The sequence below is a fragment of the Orcinus orca genome, chromosome 13 (assembly GCF_937001465.1).
Source record: "Orcinus orca chromosome 13, mOrcOrc1.1, whole genome shotgun sequence".
Taxonomy (NCBI): Eukaryota; Metazoa; Chordata; class Mammalia; order Artiodactyla; family Delphinidae; genus Orcinus; species Orcinus orca.
In genome coordinates, this window is record NC_064571.1 from 59,950,873 (window position 1) to 59,972,834 (window position 21,962).

General features: G+C 41.6%; 1 protein-coding gene across 5 annotated transcripts in view; it reads right to left on the reverse strand.

The window, feature by feature from the left end:
- Positions 1–843: 843 nt before the first annotated feature.
- The window catches only part of TMEM178A (transmembrane protein 178A), a 92,472-nt gene continuing 71,353 nt past the window's right edge, over positions 844–21,962 (reverse strand). For 3 of the 5 annotated variants that reach the window (XM_049695830.1, XM_004265027.3, XM_033419223.2), the window contains 3 exons: positions 14,542–14,655; positions 11,619–11,756; positions 844–1,813 (listed from right to left, as the gene is read on the reverse strand). In XM_049695830.1, coding sequence (XP_049551787.1) covers positions 1,572–1,813; positions 11,619–11,724 — 348 coding nt within the window. In that variant the 5' untranslated portion in view covers positions 11,725–11,756; positions 14,542–14,655 and the 3' untranslated portion in view covers positions 844–1,571. Of the gene's footprint in view, positions 1,814–11,618; positions 11,757–14,541; positions 14,656–20,149; positions 20,283–21,962 lie in introns of those variants that run through there. The other 2 variants (XM_033419222.2, XM_033419219.2) reach the window with 2 other exon arrangements.

Consider the following 21,962-nt stretch of genomic DNA (forward strand, 5'->3'; position numbering starts at 1 on the left):
TCAATTCCCCCTATAAATGGGGGAATTCCTCCTTCTCCCCCAGGTAGCAGAGTGCTGCCATGTCCTGCCTGCCATCTATGGTGGGGTGTCCCTCCAGGACCTTTTGCTTCAGATGTGTAAGATCCCCTATCCAGTAAACAATTGATGTCTCTGTCGCTGTCTCTGGGCTCTTTCTTTGGTCTTGAGGCCGGGCATCCACAAGGCTTGCAGGCCTGCAGGGTGCAGCCCAACACTACCTCATAGAGCTTTTGAGAGGATTAAATGCAATTATACCTGGAAAAAACAGAGCCCAGTTACTGGCACACAGTAAGTGCTAAGTAAATATTAGCTATCAAGGAGATAACTGTAGCTCTGGCCCAGTACAGTGGCTCTAAATCCCAAATGAATATCAGAATTATGAGATTTTTTTTGAAAAATACTCAAGCCCAGGCCCAGCTGCAGACATTCTAAGTCAATTGGTCTGGGGTGGGGCCCAGTTCAGGCACAGGTGAAGATGATTAACCAGGTGATCGGATGTGCAGCCAAGGCTGAAACCCACTGGGGTAGGAGGTCCAAGGATACGGCCAGAGACTGAATCCTTATCAGTGGCTAAATACCAGGCAGATGGTAAACACAGACGAAGAGGGAGAGAAGAAAACTCAAAATACTATGGTAAGGTTTTAAAAGAAGCTTGGAAAATGATCTCTATTGTCAAGAGCATGTGTGTGATTGCTACAAATGATAAATAAAAATGACCAACCTAATTGAGATGAAGCAAGTCTCTTAAAAACAAAGAGTTCTCACCTGTCCGAATGGCTAGGGAGACCTACTGCCACGGCTGAAAGACAGGAAAACACACCCAGATTAACAAGGGGGCAGTCATTTAATGCAGAAATCCAGTTAACGTAAAGAGACAGGTCGAACGACAGATATGACTTCCCACAATACTGCATAGCATTACAGGTTAGCTCTTCCAGGGTTGATCTGTTTCTCTTATGATTTTGATTCCAGTACAAAGATGGAGAAGAGACTTCAATTAAAAATAAATAAGGCAACAGAAGAATCTCCCTGTGACAAAAAACATACACAAATAATGCACAAATGTTTGGTGCTGACACAACAAGACACCACTAGGACAAGTTCTGAAGGTGCTGCATTAAATTTAACAAGCATGGTACAATGACAAGAAAATTATACTCGCTTTGTCATGAATCCTTTTGCAAATAGAAATGACTCTCGGGTAATTGTTATGTACAAACTCTCTGAAATAAATGGCAATCATACAAATTTTTCCATTGCGGTTTCCTCTTTTTCTGAACCCAGAAATGTTCCACGGCTCTGCTCCCTACTCCTCGCCGTCAAAGCATAAATAGTCATTAAAGCACTTGAATCCACAGTAGTCTTGTCCTTAGAAAGGATGGAGGTTCTGCATGATTTGACATCAGTCATCCAGAAGGGGCTGGCAGGCAACAGGCTGGAATGTACAAGACCGATTTTGTGCTTGGGATCCTGACTCAGGCTCTGCTCCGTCCCCTTCAAGGTTCGTCCGCACTGTGGACGGGCCACCAAGCAGTGGACTTGAGTATGGACAGTCATACCGTGGAGTCCCTGCCAGACTTTAGATGTGCAATCTTGGTCCGGCTAATAAATGGGTAAGCGATGCAGAGACCTCCAGCTGCCACAATAAAGCCTAAACTGCACCAGGCACAAAAGATAGACCAGCTGTAGCCGTGTTCCACATCATCAGGCAGGCTATAAATGAGCTTCGGGACCCGGTTCAGATCATAGGAGATGCTGGCGGCGTAAGTGCAGAGGGAAATGGTGCAAAATATTCCTATAAATAATACAAAGAGAGCAGGGTGATGGGTTACGGTTTTGCCTGCTACAAGGCAAATGCCAGACAGGCCTTCGTGCACATCAGATCAACAGATGAGATGATGAATCCAAATGGATAAAGGATGGACAATTCTTTCACTTGAGTTACTTCATTCAACAAACATTGGCAAAACCTTTATGTGCCAGACTGTATGCTAGGTTCTGGAGATATAGGAGTGAAAAAGATGGGAAAATTCTGATAACTTGAATTATTCAGAATTATCTCAATTAAATGGGTATGTATACATGAATTTTTTTTTATTCTTAAAAACAACGTAGTAGAAATTTTAATTATTTTTAAGGAAAAAAATAATCACTCAAACCTAATACAAACCATTTTCATTTCCCTTTGTTCTACACCTGCGTTGACACCGTTTTAGATAGTTGCAATCATCATACCAAGTCTTTCTTTTTCAATTACCATTATCATTAGTATTTATCATGTTGCCTGGTAATATCTTAAATGAATTTTTACAAGTTTTTTTTAAGGCACAGAGCCTGCCACATTCTAGGGCCTCAAAAATCACTTTTTTTTAAATAATGAATGGATAAAAAGATTTTAAATAATATAAATTAAATCCAGGATGTTGGAATTGTCATAAAATAGCTGACATCATATATAGGGGATCTATAATTCAACCACTCAGAATGCAGGTAATTTAGGTAGCCTAAGGAAAATGAACAGACCCCAAATTTTACTTTTTTATACCAACACGTTATATATAATTGTCCTTTCAGAACACTAAAATCAGCATTCTGATAAAAATGCTTCAAAAGCCCAAAACACAGGATTTTTACTACTCAAGGATGTAGATGCTTCTATTTCATCACAGTGGACCCCCAAGGCTGCTCCTTTTGGTGGGGGGGGCATGGGATCTCAGTGAGGCAGTTGCTGAGCTGAACGTGGGTACTCAATACAAAAACTGGCACCTAGTCAAGTATGAGAATGTTCCATTCGGTTCCGAGTTCTACACATGTCTTTTTCATACTTTGGTTCATCCCTGTGTACAATGGAGGTTACAACCATTTGCTGAAAAATTGCTTTGGTAGCCTTAGGGACCTATGCAGCATCTCCATAGGAAAGAGAGACACAGAATTGGGAACTGAAAGGAGAGGGCTAAAAGTAACAGATCTCCACACCCCTTTTTAATAGAGCTTTGGGGATCAGAAACACTAGCAGAAAAACAAACTCAGAGCAGGCAGCAACTGGGAGGAAATAAAGATCACCTTAATGTCATTTTTTTTTCCTTAACGTCATTTTTAAGTGCTAGAATTCTGCCTGCACTCAAATCACATAAGAACACATTGCCTGAATTCTTTTCCAAGTGTGCATTTAGAAATGTTTTAAATTAAAAGGACACTTGATCTGAGGTGATTTGATCTCTCCTACTCTTTGCCTAATTCTACTTTTAGACTCTAAAGTGATTCTGTTTTTCTAAAAAGGATAAAATCTTGTTTTCTTGCTCCAAATTGTTATGGTAAACACATCATTTTTTGAGTTCTCCAAAGGACGATCATGATGGAAATAATTCTTTCATGAAGGAATGGCACAGTCAAAAACAGAATACTCTGCTTTTTTCAAACCTTGTGAGCAGCAAATGTTCTTACATCTACATGAATGCTTCCACTGGCCAAAACAAAGACGGTGTTTATATATAACAAGGTCCTTCTAATGAATGCTGGTAATAAGGCAGTTAGAAAAATGTGATCTCTGGAGTATCAAGAAGTAAAACAGAATAACAGAATAACCTGTTCACAGGAAAAACAACTCTTCTGCATTTAACTGTCTGCACACAGCTGAATACCTGAAAGTGAAGCTGTTTACAAGTAACATAGTTTTAATGACCTCTGAAAGCTTGAATTCAAACTAGGACTCTTAAGCATACTTTTGTGTCCAAATGCATTGGGCTGGGATGCAGGGAATATGTATTCTGGTCCCCAGCTCTACATCTAATCACTGTGTGACCTTGAAATTACCTAATCTCTCTGAGCTTCATCTAGGGGGAAAAAAAATGGGGGATTTGGTTCCTCAAGTCCCTTGCAGTGGCAAATTTCTGTGACTCTGTTATTCCGTAATATGGCATTGAGCGAGGACATTTCCCAAAATTTCCTAGTAAATCTAGTACTTGGTATTATGCAGCTAAATAAAAACTTGAATGTCATGGATTTTTCTTTCTGCACATACTCTTTGATTTTATACTAAACATTGATTTTATTAGCACCTCTCCCCTGCCAACTCCATAAAATTGCTTTTGGTGAAATGAATTTTAGCATAACAACACCAGTTCATACTGAATAGAAAAAGATAAGAAAAACCTAACCTGAGGATTTAACCTCAGGATGAGTAGTTGTGCTTTCCCAGGGCACTTAGTTTGTGCTTACCTCATGGACACTGTGAATGATGTCACTAATAGAATGTCTTTTTTTGACCGAGTTGCCAGAGAGCTGAAACTCCCCTAAAGCTAAATTAGTGGCCCCCCAGGGGCAAAAACTGGGGACTTCATGGCATGCTTTTTGGCTACTAATCTCACCCTTGGATTCATCTTGCCCTACAAACCTGATTGCTCCTTTGTCTTATTTGTATCCCTTATTTGTATTTATTTTATCTTGAAATATTATAGACATCTCTGTGCCACTTAAGTTATTTTAGGATTAGGGCATCGCCAAACCTTGAGGAAAACCTGCTTTATTTCCTTCTGCCTTTACTCACTCAGCTGAGATGGAGGGGTGGAGGAGGTTACGTGAGCCCATACATATGCCTGATGTCTGCCCCTCCCCTTCCCACAAATGTCCCCAGAGACTGCTCTCCAAGGATATTTTTTCTCCCTCCAAGATGCTCCTGAAGTAGTTCTGAGTGAGAGAAAAGCAAAGATGAACCAAAGAGCGTATCTAAGAAGTTCCCCTTTCTGGACCCTCACATATCTAAGGAAGTTTGCAAATACATAGCTGCCATAGCTGTTATCTGTGGGATGGGCAGGACTGTTTGATTATTACAGAGAAATGTAGGGAGAGGAGACAAAGCAGTGTTTCCAATGTAGGCAACTAGCTTTTGTAAAAGAGGCCTAACCCATTCAAGATATCTTAATAAGGGGAAAGAAAAACCCTTCTAACTTTGAAGACACTAAGGAAAAGTGTTTAAAGGATGAAGACATCTTTGTTGTAGCTAGATTAGTAGTCATAGGTCAGTTTCAACATATGAATGGCAGGGCTGCAGGGCGGGCACACAATTCAGCGGATAACATTGTGTGCGTGTGTGTGTGTGTGTGTGTGTGTGTGTGTGTGTGTGTGAGAGAGAGAGAGAGAGAGAGAGAGAGAGAGAGAGAGAGTTTGTGTGTATGGTCAATGTATGAAGTATATTTCCATCCCTTTTACAGGCCTAAGCAAGATTTTACTATTTTAAGTGTTATTTAATCAGTTATTCAAGAATTATTTATAAGCATCTACTATGTTCCAGACCCAGTTCTGATTATGTTAGACGTAGTTAAGTTGAATGAGTTCTTGATGGTCACAGCCATCATTGCTTTGACGCTGATGTGATCAGGAACCCCAAGTGTTCTTTCCACTCACTTTCCAGCATGCATGTCAGGGAAAAGGAGTAGAGACCCCTGGACTTCCTGTAAGTTCCACATGGAGCCTAATAGCACTGAGGACACGGAGTGTGCAAAACCTGCTTAAGAAAACTGAGTTCTGCAATACAGTGAGTTCTACACACCTAAGAATCAGTTCATCCTAAATCACCTCCTGTGGGATTTACCTAGATGGCAAGTTATTTCCGATAATGTTGCTTTCTTGTCAGTAGCAATCTAGTTAATGCAAGATATGGGATGAGGGCATGGAAAGATAAGGTACCAGCCCTGCATTTCAAAAGTTCAAAATCTAATGGTCATTCCTGAAAAGCCACAAGGAGAGAGGTCACCTCTCCTCCCTTCTTCTCTTAGACATTTCCTTCCCTTTCCCTTCTCCCCTGACCAGCCAGGAGTTCCCTTGGGCTACCACCACTGATACTCTTCAGCCCAGCTGGTGGCGCCAGGGGAGAGGGGTTTATAAGTCCCAAACTCAGTCCTGGCTACCGCTGGTAGCATCTTCAAAAGGGTGAGTAACTACTTGTTCTGAAGAGCGCTGTACGCAGCGACTTTTCTTATAAAATATCAAAAGGTGTTCCACCAAAGTTCTTCATTAGAAGATACAGTGATATCACAGAATTACAAGACCGGAAAGGATATTTTTGGATCAGAAGAGAAATAAATGTATGCTGCCATCCCAGATCATCAACCTAATTTCCTTCCCTAAACTTCATGGTGCCTATGGCCAGCTGGTATGGTGTAGTTAGGGTAACAGCCCACTCTTTTGACCATCCTCTTTTGATGTGCTTGAAAGGCGGAAAGGAGTGGAAGTTGCTTCACCCTGGTTAGCCTGCTTGATAAACATAGCTGCAACACCCACAGACATAAACATTGATTTTTTTTTTTTTTTTTTCACTCCTTCAAAAGACGGCCTGCCCATCATTCTGGCCTCTTTGCAATTCCAGAAAAAAAACCGCCTCAAGCTAATTTTCACACAGATTGCTCAAAAAGCCACTGCTAAGTTGCCTTAACTAAATGACTGGGCAGGACTAATAGAGACAGAAAACACTTTTTAAAAAAATCAAATACAAGACCCACAATCTGCAATTAACTAAATCCGAAAAACATCTGATCTTTTTCCCAAAGATTGCAGCAATCTCACCGACCGGCAAATCTGGCCTGACGTGACATAGGCTATTTAGAGTCCTTATTGATCCCACCTAGTGTGAATATTCATGTGTTTGGCTGCAGAAATGTTAATGTATACTTGATTTCAGACCCTGCTGAGGGTGTTAGATAATATAGAATACATGCGCTATATTACCTTTCTAAAATAAAACTTAAAAATCCTGAATTCCAGGGACTTACCTGGTGGTGCCGTGGTCAAGGGTCCACCTGCCAGTGCAGGGGACCAGGGTTCAAGCCCTGGTCCGGGAAGATCCACGGAACAACTAGGCCTGTGTGTCACAACTACTGAGTCTGTGCTCTAGAGCCCATGCGCCACAACTACTGAGCCTGCGCTCTAGAGCCCGTGAGCCACAACTACTGAGCCCATGCGCCTAGGGCCCGTGCTCTGCAACAAGAGAAGCCACCGCAATGAGAAGCCCGCACACCACAACAAAGAGTAGCCCCCGCTCACCACAACTAGAGAAAGCCCGCGCTCAACAACAAAGACCCAAGGCAGCCAAAAATAAATAAACTAAATTAAAAAAAAAAAATCCTGAATTCCAAAATGCACCTGGTCCCAAGGGCTTCAGATACGGCATTAAGGACCTGTAGTTTTAGATCATAATCAGTGGATACCCTAGAGAATTCAATACACCTACAGAGGAGTCTTTGTTTTAATTTGAATGTATTGAAGCAAAACAATGGGTGGCCTAGCGTGGGTGTTACCGGTCCCTGAGCTTTGCTGGGGCAGCCTGGGCTGTCTCTTCTTTCTCTACTGACCCGAAGGCCCTGCCTCGTAGGCAGTGGCCACTCAGAGCACAGCCTATGAAGGGGAATGGAGGCCCCCATCAAGGGAGGATCAAGCTTTATCCAATTTTTAAGACTCCCAGTATATTAAAGGGCAATTAAAACCCTACTACAGAGACATAAAAATTGTATTTAAAAATATTTGCATTGAATAAATTAACCTTTTAAAATATTTATATTCCTAACAAATGATAATCATCATACTAGCACAACAGCATTCTAATAGAATGCCTCATTTAAAGCTGATGGAAATGCTCACTCGCAGTGCAGGAGGCAGTGTGGTCTGGTAAAGGGCAGCCCCTCACCGTTGGATCGTAAGTCTTATTCCCTTATCTCTGGATATGCCTCCGTGACGGTGTGTGTGTAACTTCAGAGGACATGAGGTCAAAAGGCTACATTTGAGGCTCTGTGCCCCGGCCCTGCTGGAGGACCCCTTGAGAGGCCCCAGGGAATTAGGGATGGGAAGTGACAGTCAGCAGCCCTGCTGCTCCACGTGTGGGTAATCAAGAGCTGTCAGTATGCAATAAGGCCTAAGGAGAGAGATTGTTTCCAAGTTTCCATTTTAACATCTCAAACTGTCACATCACTGATGATCTTCACTGAAGGTTTGGCTAATAAATTCAGGTAGAGAATGAAGATGCCAGCGCCTTAGAAGAGGCTAAGTTTAGCATCAAAAATCTGTGGGGTGATGCCGACTAAGACTGCTGAAGACACTTCTGCTTCATTAAAATCAATTCTTTTAACCCTATTTGCTCTCATCTCCTGCTGCTACGTGGGAAGGTCCTACAGCTAATTTATCTCATGCAATGGATTAACATAGTTATCTTGGTGTTTACAAAGGAAATGGAAAGGGATTATTTGTAGTAGTGGAAATGGAAAGGGATTATTTGTAGTAGCAAAAATGAGACAAACCTCCCTAAATCCCACAGTAAGGGAACATAACGCGGCAAATCTACTCCATGGAAGAACATGCAGCTATTAAAAGCTATTACAAACCGAACACAGAACACTATAAGGCCACCGGGAATGCTTACGGTATGAGGATAAATGGAAGCCCAGAAAACAAAATATTCAATACTTTCCATGTGATGATGGTGGCAAACATTTTTTCTTTCCTTTTTTTCTGTTGTTGTTTTTTTCTTTTAAATTTTTATTTTGAGATAATTGTAGATTCACATGCAGTTGAAAGAGATAACACAGTGAGATCCTGTATACCCTTCACCCAATTTCCGCGAAGAGTAACGTCTTGCACAACTCTAGTATAATAGCACAACCAGGAAACTTACGATGATACAATCCATCCACCTTATTCCGATTGCACCACTTTTACATGCACTCACTCACTTGTGTGTGTGTGCACTTAGTTCCACGGAATGTCATCACGTGGGCAGATTATGTGGCCACCATCATGGTCCAGACACAGACCATTTCCATCGCAAGGATGCCCTGAGCTACCCTTTTAGAACCACAGCCACTTCTCTCCCTTTTGTTGTTGTCTTTAGTGAGACAAAGACTTGGGCAAGATTTGGTCCAGGATAAGGAAAATATTTTAACAACTAATTTTTCAGATGGTGAGATCTATAAGTGGGTTTTCCCTTTATTCCAAAAAAAAGCAAAAAAAAAAAAAAAAAGCCAGTGTTATGTGGTAGGTCTGTCCACCCTTCCGGACTGGTCATCAAACTTCAAGTTTACAAGTTTAGGGTGTTTGGGGGTTGCAATGGGTTTTTGCTACTATGGCTATTGTTCTGCTTCTGTTGTTTTTAACAGTTGCACAGGGGCTTTTGATGATAAATCCTGCTGAGCCCCGAGCCAGTCTGGCCCAGAGTTACACAGATGGCTCAGGAATGAGGGCTGAGCAGGGGAAGGTGGGGCTGGCTTTGGAAACTCAGCTCCTAGCTCTCCTCTGAGCCAATGCAAGACTGAACTCCCATCCTCCTTTCATTTAAAACCAAACCAGCCCCTCTGCCTCCCAAGAAACGCTCACTGAGCCTGACTTTATGGTCCTGTGATTTATTTTCATGCCAACAATTGTTTGATATCTAAGAGCATCCTAAATTATTCATGCATTACCCACATTACAAGCGTCCTTTAAAAACTACTACTACTGAGGCTTTTGTCTGGCCCTCAGCTCCTTTCATTTTCCTGAAGATGCTACGTGGGGCCTTTCCAGGGCTGGGGGGTCGTGAATACTTCTTTGATGTATATGAGGACAAGAGTTAGAAAAATGGGGGCCCAACTAATAAAGGAAGGGAAGAAAATGGGGGGAGATATTTCATGACCATTAAGCTTAAAGAAATCCCCTGGACAGCACAGGCCTCTATGATTCTTTGACACCCTCACCTGTTCATTCTACACCCTGGAGATTTTTTTTTTTTTTAATATTTATTCATTTATTTATTTGGCTGTGCTGGGTCTTCGCTGCTGCACGCAGGCTCTTAGTTGTGGCATGCGGGATCTAGTTCCCTGACCAGAGATCGAACCTGGACCCCCTGCATTGGGAGCGTGGAGTCTTAACCGCTGGACCACCAGGGAAGTCCCTACACTTTGGATTTTAATGAATCCTTTAGGCAGGCACCCTCCCAATGGCTGGTCTTGAAGGTTCAAATCCTCCTCCAAAACCTCAGAAACTAGAATTTTAGCCTCCCTGGGCTACAGTCCTGCAGCCTCTGTGTATTCACCCAAGTCTGGAAAACCTAAGTTGTTTTTCTGCTAAGAATTATTCAAAGGCCAGGTGACTTTTTTTTTTTTTTAATGCTCTGTCGGGATGCTTACAATGATCATCCGTTATTGCAGGTCACTGCTGGTTACAGCGCCATCTCATGGGGTCGGAAAGGCACCGACAGGACTTAGAAAGAAGGAAGGACGTCTGTCTGTGAATTGGGTTACAGGAGCTGACTGGTTGACCAACCAGAAGGCAAAGCACCACCTACCTGTCAGCCCTAAAAGACAGAAAAAATGGTGCCAGTCACCAAGGGGTGCTGCCGCCTCGAGGGAGCACGGGCTTGAGTGAGTGGCCATGACAGCAAGCAGTGCTAGAAACCCCAGCTGTGGTCGCTTGAGTAACAGAACTCCAGAGAAGCAGGAATAAGCTTATTCAAAACGGCTACACATCTAGAGTACTATTACCCCTGATGCTCAGCGTACTTTGTGAAACTGTTAACTTGGCATTCACTAATCACAGACACAATTTTCTAGGAAAAAGCAGGAGGAAAGATTTCTTCCCCGCAGCCACCTTCAGTCAATTTCAGCCATCAACTCAGCTGCTGACTCCTTCTTAGACAAAAATGTCCTTCACCCGACAATCGAAAAGACCATAGTTGTGTCTCCACACACCCCCTTCCAATCTCCTGATTTAACAGCAAGTCACTCCTCGGCGTAAAGCCTTCTGGTGGTTCCCACCACCCTTAGATTAAAATCCAAGCCCCTGCCTGCTTCTCCACCTCATGGGATACTGTCCTCTCCTTCCCTGCCCTCCGGCCACACTGGTCTCTCTGTGGCTCGAAACACATACGTCAAGCCATCCCTGCCTTAGGCCTTGGCACCGTTCCTTCCTCTGCCCGCAGCGCACTCCCTATGTGGAAGAGGGTCCCCTACATCACTTCCTTTACCGTCCTCACAGCTTTTATCGCTATCACAAATTATTCTTTGTGTCTCCCCACAACAGAAAGGGAGAAGGATTTTGTCTGCCTTAATCATTATGTGTCTTTAGTATGTAGAGAAGTGCCCGGTCCATAGTAAGTCCTCACAAAGCATCTGTGGAGTGAAATGAATGAATGTTTTGTGTGTAAAAATGACACCAATGACTCCATCACTAAGAAATAGACTTTGAGTTGACCTTCAGCCCAGAGGCATGGGCTGTGCTGAGCTATCACCCTCTCCCGGAGGGCTCCTGAGAAGCAATGGCCCATGTTTGCCAAGAGTCCATGCCAGGGTTAGGGGCACAATAGGAAAGAATGGGACAGAAAAATCAGACCTGCCTCATATGGAGATTAAACCCAAGACATTTCCATCTAACCTTGTAACAGGCCACAATGGGGAAATCAGGGCTGCGTTTTTAACACTGTTGTTTTCTTTAAATTCTGTATTGCCCACCAAAGCCAAATGACCTTCTGGTTGCTTTTCTCACAAGTGAAAACAAAATTAATGGATAGATAACAAAGTGAAGCTAGCTGCCTGCAGAGAGGCCTTTGCTTTTGCTGGGAGAGGTGTCAGAGGTGTTCCGCGTACCTGTCATGAGGAAAAGGAGTCCGGCCACATGCTGGGTCAGGCTCTCCTCCCAGAAGAAGCTGACCATGGCCACAATGCAGCCACAGAGCAGGACGGCCACAGCCATGCCCAGGAAGCCAGCAGTGATTCTTCTTAAATCTAATCTCAAAACACAAACATTCAAAATAATAAGCAGAAGGAGAGTTATTGAAAATTCGAGAACCAAGAGCTTTGTATACATTGTGAAAACTAATACGTTACATGGACAGGTGTAGGGTCTTCAGGGCCACGGTGATTTAGGAAATAAACTTCCTAGGTATTTCATAAGAGGACAGATGGGGCGTAACAAGTCGAGGGGTCAGCCTCTACCCTCCGAGTCCATGGACAAGTCCGCATCAAGTAGAAAATAGACCAGCGGACACCAGGGTAAACAAGGGTAAGAGGTAACAAGTTACTTAGTAAACTGAGAGTGAGGAAGCTTTGCAAAAGATCTTTATTATCCTCCAAAGAGCAACAGAATCATAGGTCACCACCACTGTAGTGGCTGTAATTAATCTGACTTTGGGGAAAGAGCGCGCCAAGGATGCCAATTACTTTATTTTTAAGTTATACTTCCTCCTGCTGATTTTCAAAAAGGATTTGAGAAAGTGAAGGCAACTGTAACTGAAATAGCGCCCAACATGCACATATAGGACATCTACTCATTAAGGCCCTCTTCCCTTAAACATAGGCCCTACAACCCAAGCTCCCAAGTACCCAGGTTAAGAAAAGGCTGTTCCCATGGGCCAAGCCCCATTGAACACACAAGAAGTTTGGTCTATCACAAAAACACGACTGTGATCACTGGGCCAGGAACCCAGGCCCTGGCCCCCCTTCTAGGTCAAAGCAAGAGATGGACTGGCTGGATGTATGGGTCCACTTCCACTCCAGTTGCCCACCCTCCTGCTATTTTGCTGTTTCTTTCTATTTCTCTCCCTCTTTTTTTTTTTTTTTTGAATGAAGCTAATTTTAAAAATCATGAGCTAAATTTCTCTGATCCTTTTTAGAGCAACAGATCCCAAACATAAGTCTGCCGCTGAAGCCAGTGAACAGGTCTAGGCAAGGTGGACCATGCACTCCTGCACACACATGGAACCAAGACTAGAGGCACACCCCGCTGCGTGAGCACGGGCTGCTCTGCGAAGGTGCCCAGGCAGCCACCACCTCACTGTGTGTTCCTGTGGCCTCTGGCAACTCAGGATGATGTATACAGGGTGGATCACGGTAGCTTTCAGTCTTGCCCTTGTCACACGTGGTCCATCCCTTTCTTTTCAAGGGATTTTTCATTTCTAGCTCAGAGCATCTAAACTGAAGCAGGGCATTGCAGCCTAGAAGGGGCAGTGTAGACCATCACAGGGCTAGGGGTCACGGGCACTGATCATTTAAAGGGGCTGTTTAATATTAAGGTGTAAGTCGTTTTGAGACATCCAGTGTAATCATAGCTCAGTCACCATTCTCTCACAACCTCCTAAACTCCCTGTGGTTCGAGTTTTATTTTCTATGGCCGTTAAAAGGCACAAGGTTCAGATATAATCCACATGGGATTTGCCTTAGTACGGGATATGCTAAGCTTATCTGGTAAACATGGTACAGATCACCAAGTGTGACTTTCTTGGAAAAAGCCATGCCTGAGACTGCTGAAAGCATCTTTCCATGAGAACCTCAGAGAGGATTAAGAGGAGGATGCGCAGTACTGTCTTGCTGGGCAGTAACAGGGTACAAACTCTTAGAGTAAAGAGATAAGGCTCTTTTTCAGGACCCTGTGATGATCTTTTCTTGCCGAAAACCAGTGACTGTGTGGCTTTCTGCATAGACGATTAAGGCAAAGAACTCCAAACATGCTCATGAAGAATGAAGATGTAAGAAGACTTAGATAAGGCTCTAACTAAGATCTGCTGAGAAGTGACCATTAAGATCAGCCAGCAAGAGATAATTCTCAGGAAGTGATACTACTCAGAAATAAACCACATTTTAGCCAATGACTTTCCAAGTCCTAAATTTGCCGATCATAATATTTATAACATTACACCACTGCTGTGGGCAATATCTTAAGAGCTTCCATTTACATCTTTGAGATTCAAAATAGAGCCCTTTGATCTGTAGAGAGACTTGACTTTACAAAATGAAACTCTACTTGGCTTCCTGTAGTGACTTTGGTCACCAAACAAGATCACTGAAGTCCTTGCGTTGATTGCATTGGAAATGACAATGTCAACCTCTGATTAGGGTAAACACTAAAAAGGATTAGGCCTAGTTTTTTGCTTTTCTGAATTATCTATCCCTAGGCAACATGAATCGACAGTTTTCAGGTAAATATCAGTCCTCTTTGGTGTCACACTGCACAATCCTTTCTACAGTTTCACATTTTCCTGACGGTAAAAAAGATAGTTCCTGCCATCGGGATGTGGAGATAACAGACACCTTCTGAGAAAATTACAACACACACTCATAAAGATATTTTAGCAGAAATACCAAGGTCTGAGATAGACACAGTAACTAAAATGAATATTGGATAAAGAAAACTAAAATAACACACCTAAGGTATAGTCTCCTTGGTTTACTAAGACAAGCGCCAGATCAGGGCCTTGTACCACATGGCTTGGTAAAGACTGCACTCAGGAGGTGGCTTGTATACCGATGCCACAAGGGCAGACACGCTCGCTGCACTGTCTCACAAAGCCCCACGCCTGACTCTCACACATCTGATCTGCAAACAAGTTGTGACCATGGCAGAGTGAAATGACTCTCTGAGTCTCTGACCAAGTCGGATGGGGCCCAGAGGCCCACGCAGGATCAGCACAGCATCTTTCAGTCCAAATCTGAAAGGGCTGGTGGGAAGGCTTTTTGTTCAGAAAGACACCATTTCCTCTCTGACCCTCTGTGACCCTTTCCCAGAAATACTCACGAAGCAGGTGCCATTCATCTTGCTGGATTGTCTTGGTCAAATTGAAAGGAATGTTTCGTAAGCGTATCGGCTGAGAAAAGTGGTACTTGATAGCTGTACATCGCTGTGCAATACCTTGAAGGAAATAAGAAATGTGATTTACTAGTCCATGCATTTGTAATAGGATTCTGGAAACTGAAGGCAGGACAATGCATCCTAAACTGGGTTGAAGGGGCAGGGGATAGGAATCTCTTGATTACTCTCATTAATAGAGACAAGTCAGAGTAGTAAAGACCCAAAACGTGAAATAATTTTTTAAATCATGTTTCATTTTTGAATGTATTAAATTTGATAAGAATCTAAACTCCCCTAATTATTTTTTCAATGTTGAATTTGTATGAACTAAACACAAAACTCCTCAAGGAGAAATGGCCTAAAAGTATACAGATGATTGGGAGAAATCAGCTTGGAATTTGAACACAGATAAATTTCACGCATCCAAATTTGATCCAACCTCAAACTCTCAAATGGGCTGAATCAAAAAGTATATCAGGAAGTGTGTTATTTGGAAACCAGAAGACATTTTTCAATAAAGAGCCTTCTAAGTAGTGGTTTAAATAGTGATTAGGTCTCTAGACAGCCCACGAGAGCCTAAGTAGCCCTACAGCAGCTGATATAATTCCTTAATACACATTTTACTGATCTGAATTCTAGGTTCTAAGACAACGGGTAATATTAAAAGTAGAAAGGAGAAAGAAATTTTTTCCTCCCTTTCCTGGTTGTATGCACAATATTTTGAAATGGGCAAGTATCCACTGCTTTATCTAGTATCTTTTCCTACCTTCCCTCTCAATCCATGCTTTTATTGCATAAATTAACACAGGCCTATTTTTCCCCTAAAGTCTTCTGAATCCCACGAAAGTATCTATCTTCCTGTCAAATTAAAATGAAACAAAACTTCCTTCTTTCCTTGTAAATCACCTTGGCCAGCTGTTTGGATAAATGCAGTCTGATTAGATTAATTTTAAAAGAGCTGTGAGTAAATGTTAATCTTTTCACTCCGGCAGCTGTTAAAAAATATTCTCATAGATGCCAATAAATCTCTAATTGGTGGAATTTGAGTAAATGTAATTTAAAAAGTGAAATTTTTAAAAACTCAGGCATTGAAAGGGGAGATTAGTATTTGAGCACAGTTAACATTGTGAGCCACTTAGTCCCTGATGGGAAGGCACCTACAGGATCACCTCCCTTGTTTCTCAATCATCAGTATGCATAAGAATCACCTGGGGAGCTAGTTTAAAATGTAGACTCCTGGACCCAACCCACGATATTCTGACTCAAAAGATATGGGATGGAGCCAGGAACCTGACTTTTAACAAAACAGCCCAAGTAATGCGGATGCAGGCAGCTAAGAAACTATCCAGGACTATCTCTGCTTTTTTGGAAGCTTTTTTTTTTTTTCCTTATGAAACCACAGATTCTCTAAAAGCTCACAGCTCTTTCTATTTTTCTCTTTGTTTTTTCAACATAGGCCCCTGGCGGTGGTTGTGAGGTCTAAGGCATGTAAGTTCGGTGTTTACATATAAGTTACGTGTTTATAAGTCAGAAAATGCCTGTGCTTACAAAGAGCAAATGACCTGGTCTGAGAATAATAAAAGACAACAGACTGCAATAATAGCTCTCATTTGTGTTTTTCAAAACTGTCATTCCACTTGATACTCATCCTCGGGCTAACCTTGAGGCTCTGTGTCAGCAGGAAGCGAAGGTTAAAGTAGAGTTGAACACACGCCCCAACACACACGCAGAGCCCATTGGCAAAGACTGGGGGACTTATTGGTTCCAGGCAGTTAAGAACACTTCTGTCCAATCATTAGCATCCCACTAAGCTAGCCAAGCAGAGGCTTCAGGGCCCACATATGACAAAGGATACAGACTTTACAGAATTAGTTCAGTAGAGTCACTAAAGGAAAAAACAACAACACAAAAACAATAACAAACCCTGAGGAGGAGGGAGAATCTAAATTCCAGAGTTGCTATATTATTTTAAATGTCCAGTTTCAATTAAAAAGTATAAAACATACACAGAAAAAGGCTCCTACATAGAAGAAAAATGTCAGTCCATAGAGACTGTCACTGAAGAAGCCCAGACATTGGATTTACCTAACCAAGACTTTCCGCGCGGCATGTGGAATCTTAGTTCCCCGACCAGGGATCGAACCTGCACCCCCTGCAGTGGAAGCACGGAGTCTCAATTACGGACCACCAGGGAAGTCCCTACCCAAGACTTTATATCAACTGTTTTAAATATGTTCAAAGAACTAAAGGAAACCATGTCCAAGGAACTAAAGACAAGTGTGAGAATGATGTCTCACCAAATAGAGAATATCAGTAAAGTGATGGAAAGTATGAAAAGAGACAGAAAAAAAAATCAAATAGAAATTCTGAAGTTGAAAAGTATAAAAATGGAAATTTAAAAATTTACTAGAGGGGCTCAACAAAATTTTGAGCAGGCCGAAAAAAGAATCAGCAAACTTGAAGATAGATCAATTGAGATTATCCAGTCTGAGGAGTATAATGGGAGACCCAAAAAGGAGGAGAGGGAAAAGGGGACAAAAAGAATATTTGAAGAAACAGTTGTCAAAAACTTCCTAAATGTGATGAAAAACATGAATCTACACATCTAAGAAGTTTGATGAAGTACAAATAGGATAAACTCAAAGGGATCCACACCCAGACTGTTGAAAGCCAAAGACAGATAATCTTGAAAATGGCAAGAAAAAAAGTAATGTATCATGTATAAGAGCTCCTCAGAAGATTAGAAACTGATTTCTCATCAGAAAACATGGAGGTCAAACGGAGTGGAATGACATATTCAAAGTACTGAAAGAAAGATTATCAACCAAGAATTCTATATTCAGCAAAGCTATCCTTCAGAAATGAAGGGAAAATGAAGACATTTCCAGTTAAACAAAAACTGAGAGAATGTGTCACTAGCAGACCTACCCTACAAGAAATACTAAAGGGAGCCCTTCAGGCTGAATGAAAGGACAGTAACTGAATCCACATGAAGAAACAAAGAACATTTGTAATGTTACAACACAGGTAAACATAAATGGACTAAAATATAAATAGACCAAACACTCCAACCAAAAGCAGAGATTGGCATTATAGGCAAAACAACGTGACCCAACTATGTGATGTCCACTAGAGACACACTTTAGATTCAAAGACACAAGTAGGTTGGAAGCAAAAGGATGGAAAATGATATACCATGAAAACAGTCACCAAAAGAGAGACGGAATAGCTATACTAACATCAGGCAAAATAGACTTTAAGACCAAAAGTGTTATTAGAGACAAAAAAAGACATTTTATAGTGATAAAAAGGTCAATCCACTAAGAAGATATAACAACTATAAACATATTTTATCCGCTTACCAACAAAGCCCCAAAATACTTGAAAAAACTGACAGAATTAAAGGAAGAAATAGACAATTCAACAATAATAGTTGGGCACTTCAGTATTCCACTTTCGATAATGGTGGAACAACTAGATAGAAGGTCAACAAGGAAACAGAAGATTTGAACAACACTATAAACCAACTAGACAAAACACACATCTATAGACCACTCCACCAAACAGCAGAATATACATAATTTTCAAGTGCAAATAGAACACTCCCCAGCATACCCCATATTTTAGGCAATAAAACAAATCTCAATAAATTTAAAGAAAGTCATACAAAGTATGTTCTCTGACCACAATACAATGAAATTAGAAATCAATAACAGAAGGAAAATTTGGAAATTCAGAAATTTGTGGAAATTAAGTAACACACTTCTAAACAACCAATGCATCAAAAACAAATCACAGGGCTTCCCTGGTGGCGCAGTGGTTGAGAGTCCGCCTGCCGATGCAGGGGACACGGGTTCGTGCCCCGGTCCGGGAAGATCCCACATGCCGCGGAGCGGCTGGGCCCGTGAGCCGTGGCCGCTGAGCCTGCGTGTCCGGAGCCTGTGCTCCGCAACGGGAGAGGCCACAACAGTGAGAGGCCCGCGTACCACAAAAAAAAAAAAAAAAAAAAAAAAAAAAACAAATCACAAGGGAAATTTAAAAACACTTTGAGATTAATGAAAACAAAATCACAATATATGAAAATTTATAGGACGCAGCTAAAGCAGTGCTTACTGGGAAATTTATACCTGCAAATGCCTACATTAAAAGAGAAAGTCTCAAATCAGTAGCCTAACTTTCCACCTGAAGAAATTAAAAAGAGAAGAACAAACTAAACCCAAAGCAGAAGGAGAGAGATTACATAATTAGAGTGGAAATAAATGAAGTAGGGACTAGAAAGATAAGGAAAATTAAAAAAAACAAAACTTGGTTCTTTGAAAACATTAATAAAATTGACAAATCTTTATCTAGACCATTTAAGATAAAGAGAGAAGACTCAAGTTACTAAAATCAAGAATGAAACAGAAGACATTACTAACCGTCTTAGAGAAATAAAAAGTGGTATAAGAGAATACTGTGAAAAAACTATATGCCAACAAATTATATAACACAGATTAAATGATAACTTCCTAGAAAGACACAAATTACCAAGACTGACTCAAGAAGAAATAGAACATTTAAACAGATCTATATCAAGTAAAGAGAATGAGTTAATAATTAACTTAGTAAAAAAATTCCCACAAAGAAAAGTCCAGGACCAAAGAGCTTCACTGGTGAATTTTACCAAATGTTTAAAGACAAATTAACAATGTTTCATAAACTCTTCAAAAAAATACAAAAACAGAAACAAAAACAGAAGAGGAGGGAACAATTCCCAAATCATTGTATGAGGTCAGAATTGCCCTGATACAAAAAACAAAGGTATCACAAGAAAAGAATATTACAAAATATTTCTTATGAATATGTATTCAGAAGTCCTCAACAAGGTACTAGCAAAGTGAATTCAGCAACATATAAAAAGGATTGTACATCACGACCAAATGGGATTTACGCCAGGAATGTAAGGTTGGTTCAACACATGAAGATGAATTAATGTAATATACCTTATCGATAGACTAAAGCACAGAAATCACCCCATAGATGCCAAAAAAAAAAAAAAGGCATTGACAAAATCCATTTGATACTCACCAAAATCCCCTATGAGCTAAATATGAAATAGGTATTATTAGCTCCAGTAAGCAGGTAGAAAAATCTGAAGCTCAGAGAGGTTAAGTAACTAGCCCAAGGCCACAGTGCAAAGCAATAACCAAGCTTTTAACATATATGGTGTTACCCAAACTTTGTATAATGCTCACTCAGGAAAGTTAGAAATCCTTACGCTTTTAGAAATGCATCTTAATTCTGTGGGTAGTGAGAACTGCAGCTTTTTTTTTTTTTTCATGGAAAGGCATTTTATTTTAAACATAGCAGGGTGTACATGTCAATCCCAAACTCCCAATCTATCCCTCTCCCCCCACCCTTCCCCCCTGGTAACCATAAGTTTGAGAACCGCAGTTAGTAAATGAACTGTCAGTTTGAAGTGAAAAACAAATTTTTTCAGTTTAGTACAAACATATGCTCTTTTGGAAACAAAGCGGATACCTAACTGAGCCTTCTGTTTGTATATTATCCATACCTTTCAACACACATTATTTGGAGACTGGATTGGCTCGTGGCTGACTTAGTGGCTTCATCCTTCCTGCATCTCACGGAAGCTACTTAATGGTAGAGACAGGGTTTGGATTGGGGAGAAATTCTCCTCTCGGACTCAGTGGGGCTGGCCTTCCACCAACTCCTGTGCCAGGGAAATATGTGGTCCCTTGACATCATTGCTAATACTCTCAGAGCCCATCTCCTCCTCCGCCCCTTGCTGGGAACAGGCGTGATCCCAGTGGACAGAGAGAGTAGCAGAAAGGAGGCAGGCAGCCGGCCAGCCCAGTGCTCTCCTGCTCCCCCAGGAGAGCGCCACACGTGTGCCAGGAATGAGGTAAGCAGTGCACACATCACCAAATTACCTTTCCTTCCCCAGTAGGCTCCCAAGTTAAATTTAGACTGCCAAGAACTTGAAATGAGAAGAAAAAGGAAGTGGGAAGAGTGACAAGGTCTGGACTGGAGAGTAACAAGCAGTAACCCAAAGGTCCCAAAGACTGGGTGTGTGGTAGGGAACCCAGAGCTTCTCTCTTGAGTTTGCAAGAAAATGCTCTACAGCCCTGGTGCTCTACTCCCTTGGAAGATGATTAGAGACTTCAGGCAGAATTGGAAGAGAAAGATGGAGTAAAGGACAGATCAGCAGTAGCGTCAGAGGCCTGCGATTAGCTCTTTTATTTCCTTTTTCTTAAACACTTGTTCCACTGTTAAAGCAGAAAGTGAAACAGATTCAAAGAGTAAAGTATGCTATTAAGTTTTGGCTTCCTACAGCACACATGTAAAACTGACAAAATGAAACTTGACAAAAATCACACCAGAAAAGACCTCTAGTTGCTTAATTTGCCAAAGACAAATTAAGTCCTTTCGGTAAAAAGACAAGTATATATATACATATATACATAGACAGTGGTAAAGACAGAAATGCCATGCAACATGTTGAAGAGTGATACTGTGAAAATCCACAAGGAGGCATTAGATGCAAATTTTTTCAAAGCCATGCATGCGAACTTTGAAATGAACTGGCTTTCCGGGTTTAGAGAGCAATGAATCTGGCTCTCTGAAAAGGAACACAAAAAGCATGAGCTCATAGCACCAGATGGCATCTCACAATGGGGGGAAAGAGACACGCAGGGGGTTGAAAAGAACAACTTGTGGTCTATATTTAGTGATTAATTAGCTTTTTAAAGGGCCAAGTGGAGCCACTTTAATGATGATATAAACCATAGAATAAGATATATAAAATATGCTGCACAGGGGTTAAAAATGGGGCTTAGGGGCTGGTGAATTTCTGTTGTTTCTGATGCTTAGAGAAAGGAATCAAATTCTAAGCTAACTTACAGAAACTCACACTCTAGGTTAAATGAGGGAGAAAAGTGAGAAACAGCAGAAGATGCTGTTAAAAGTCATTAGAGTCAATCAATGATGAGGCAGTATATGCAGTGGCTAAAGGCTTTGAGGTCAGCCAGACTCGGATTTGACTCCCAGCTGTGTGACTTTTGGTAAATTACCTTACCTCTCTGAGCCTTGGTTCCCTCATCTGTAAAAGAGGGGGAATAACGGCAGTTACGTTATGGAGTTATTGCGAGGAACGAAAGAGACGTCGCACAGGATGTGGCCCACTCTAAGGCCCAATAAATGTCAGCGCTGGATTATGAATTACCTCTCGGCATCTGCCCACGCTCACCAACAGAACAATCAGACGCACTAGGAGTCTGAACCCTAAATGAGCATCGCAGACCAACCAAGTACACAGAGAGATAAACAGACACGTGAAACAGCTGCCTGAACAAGGGTCTAACCAG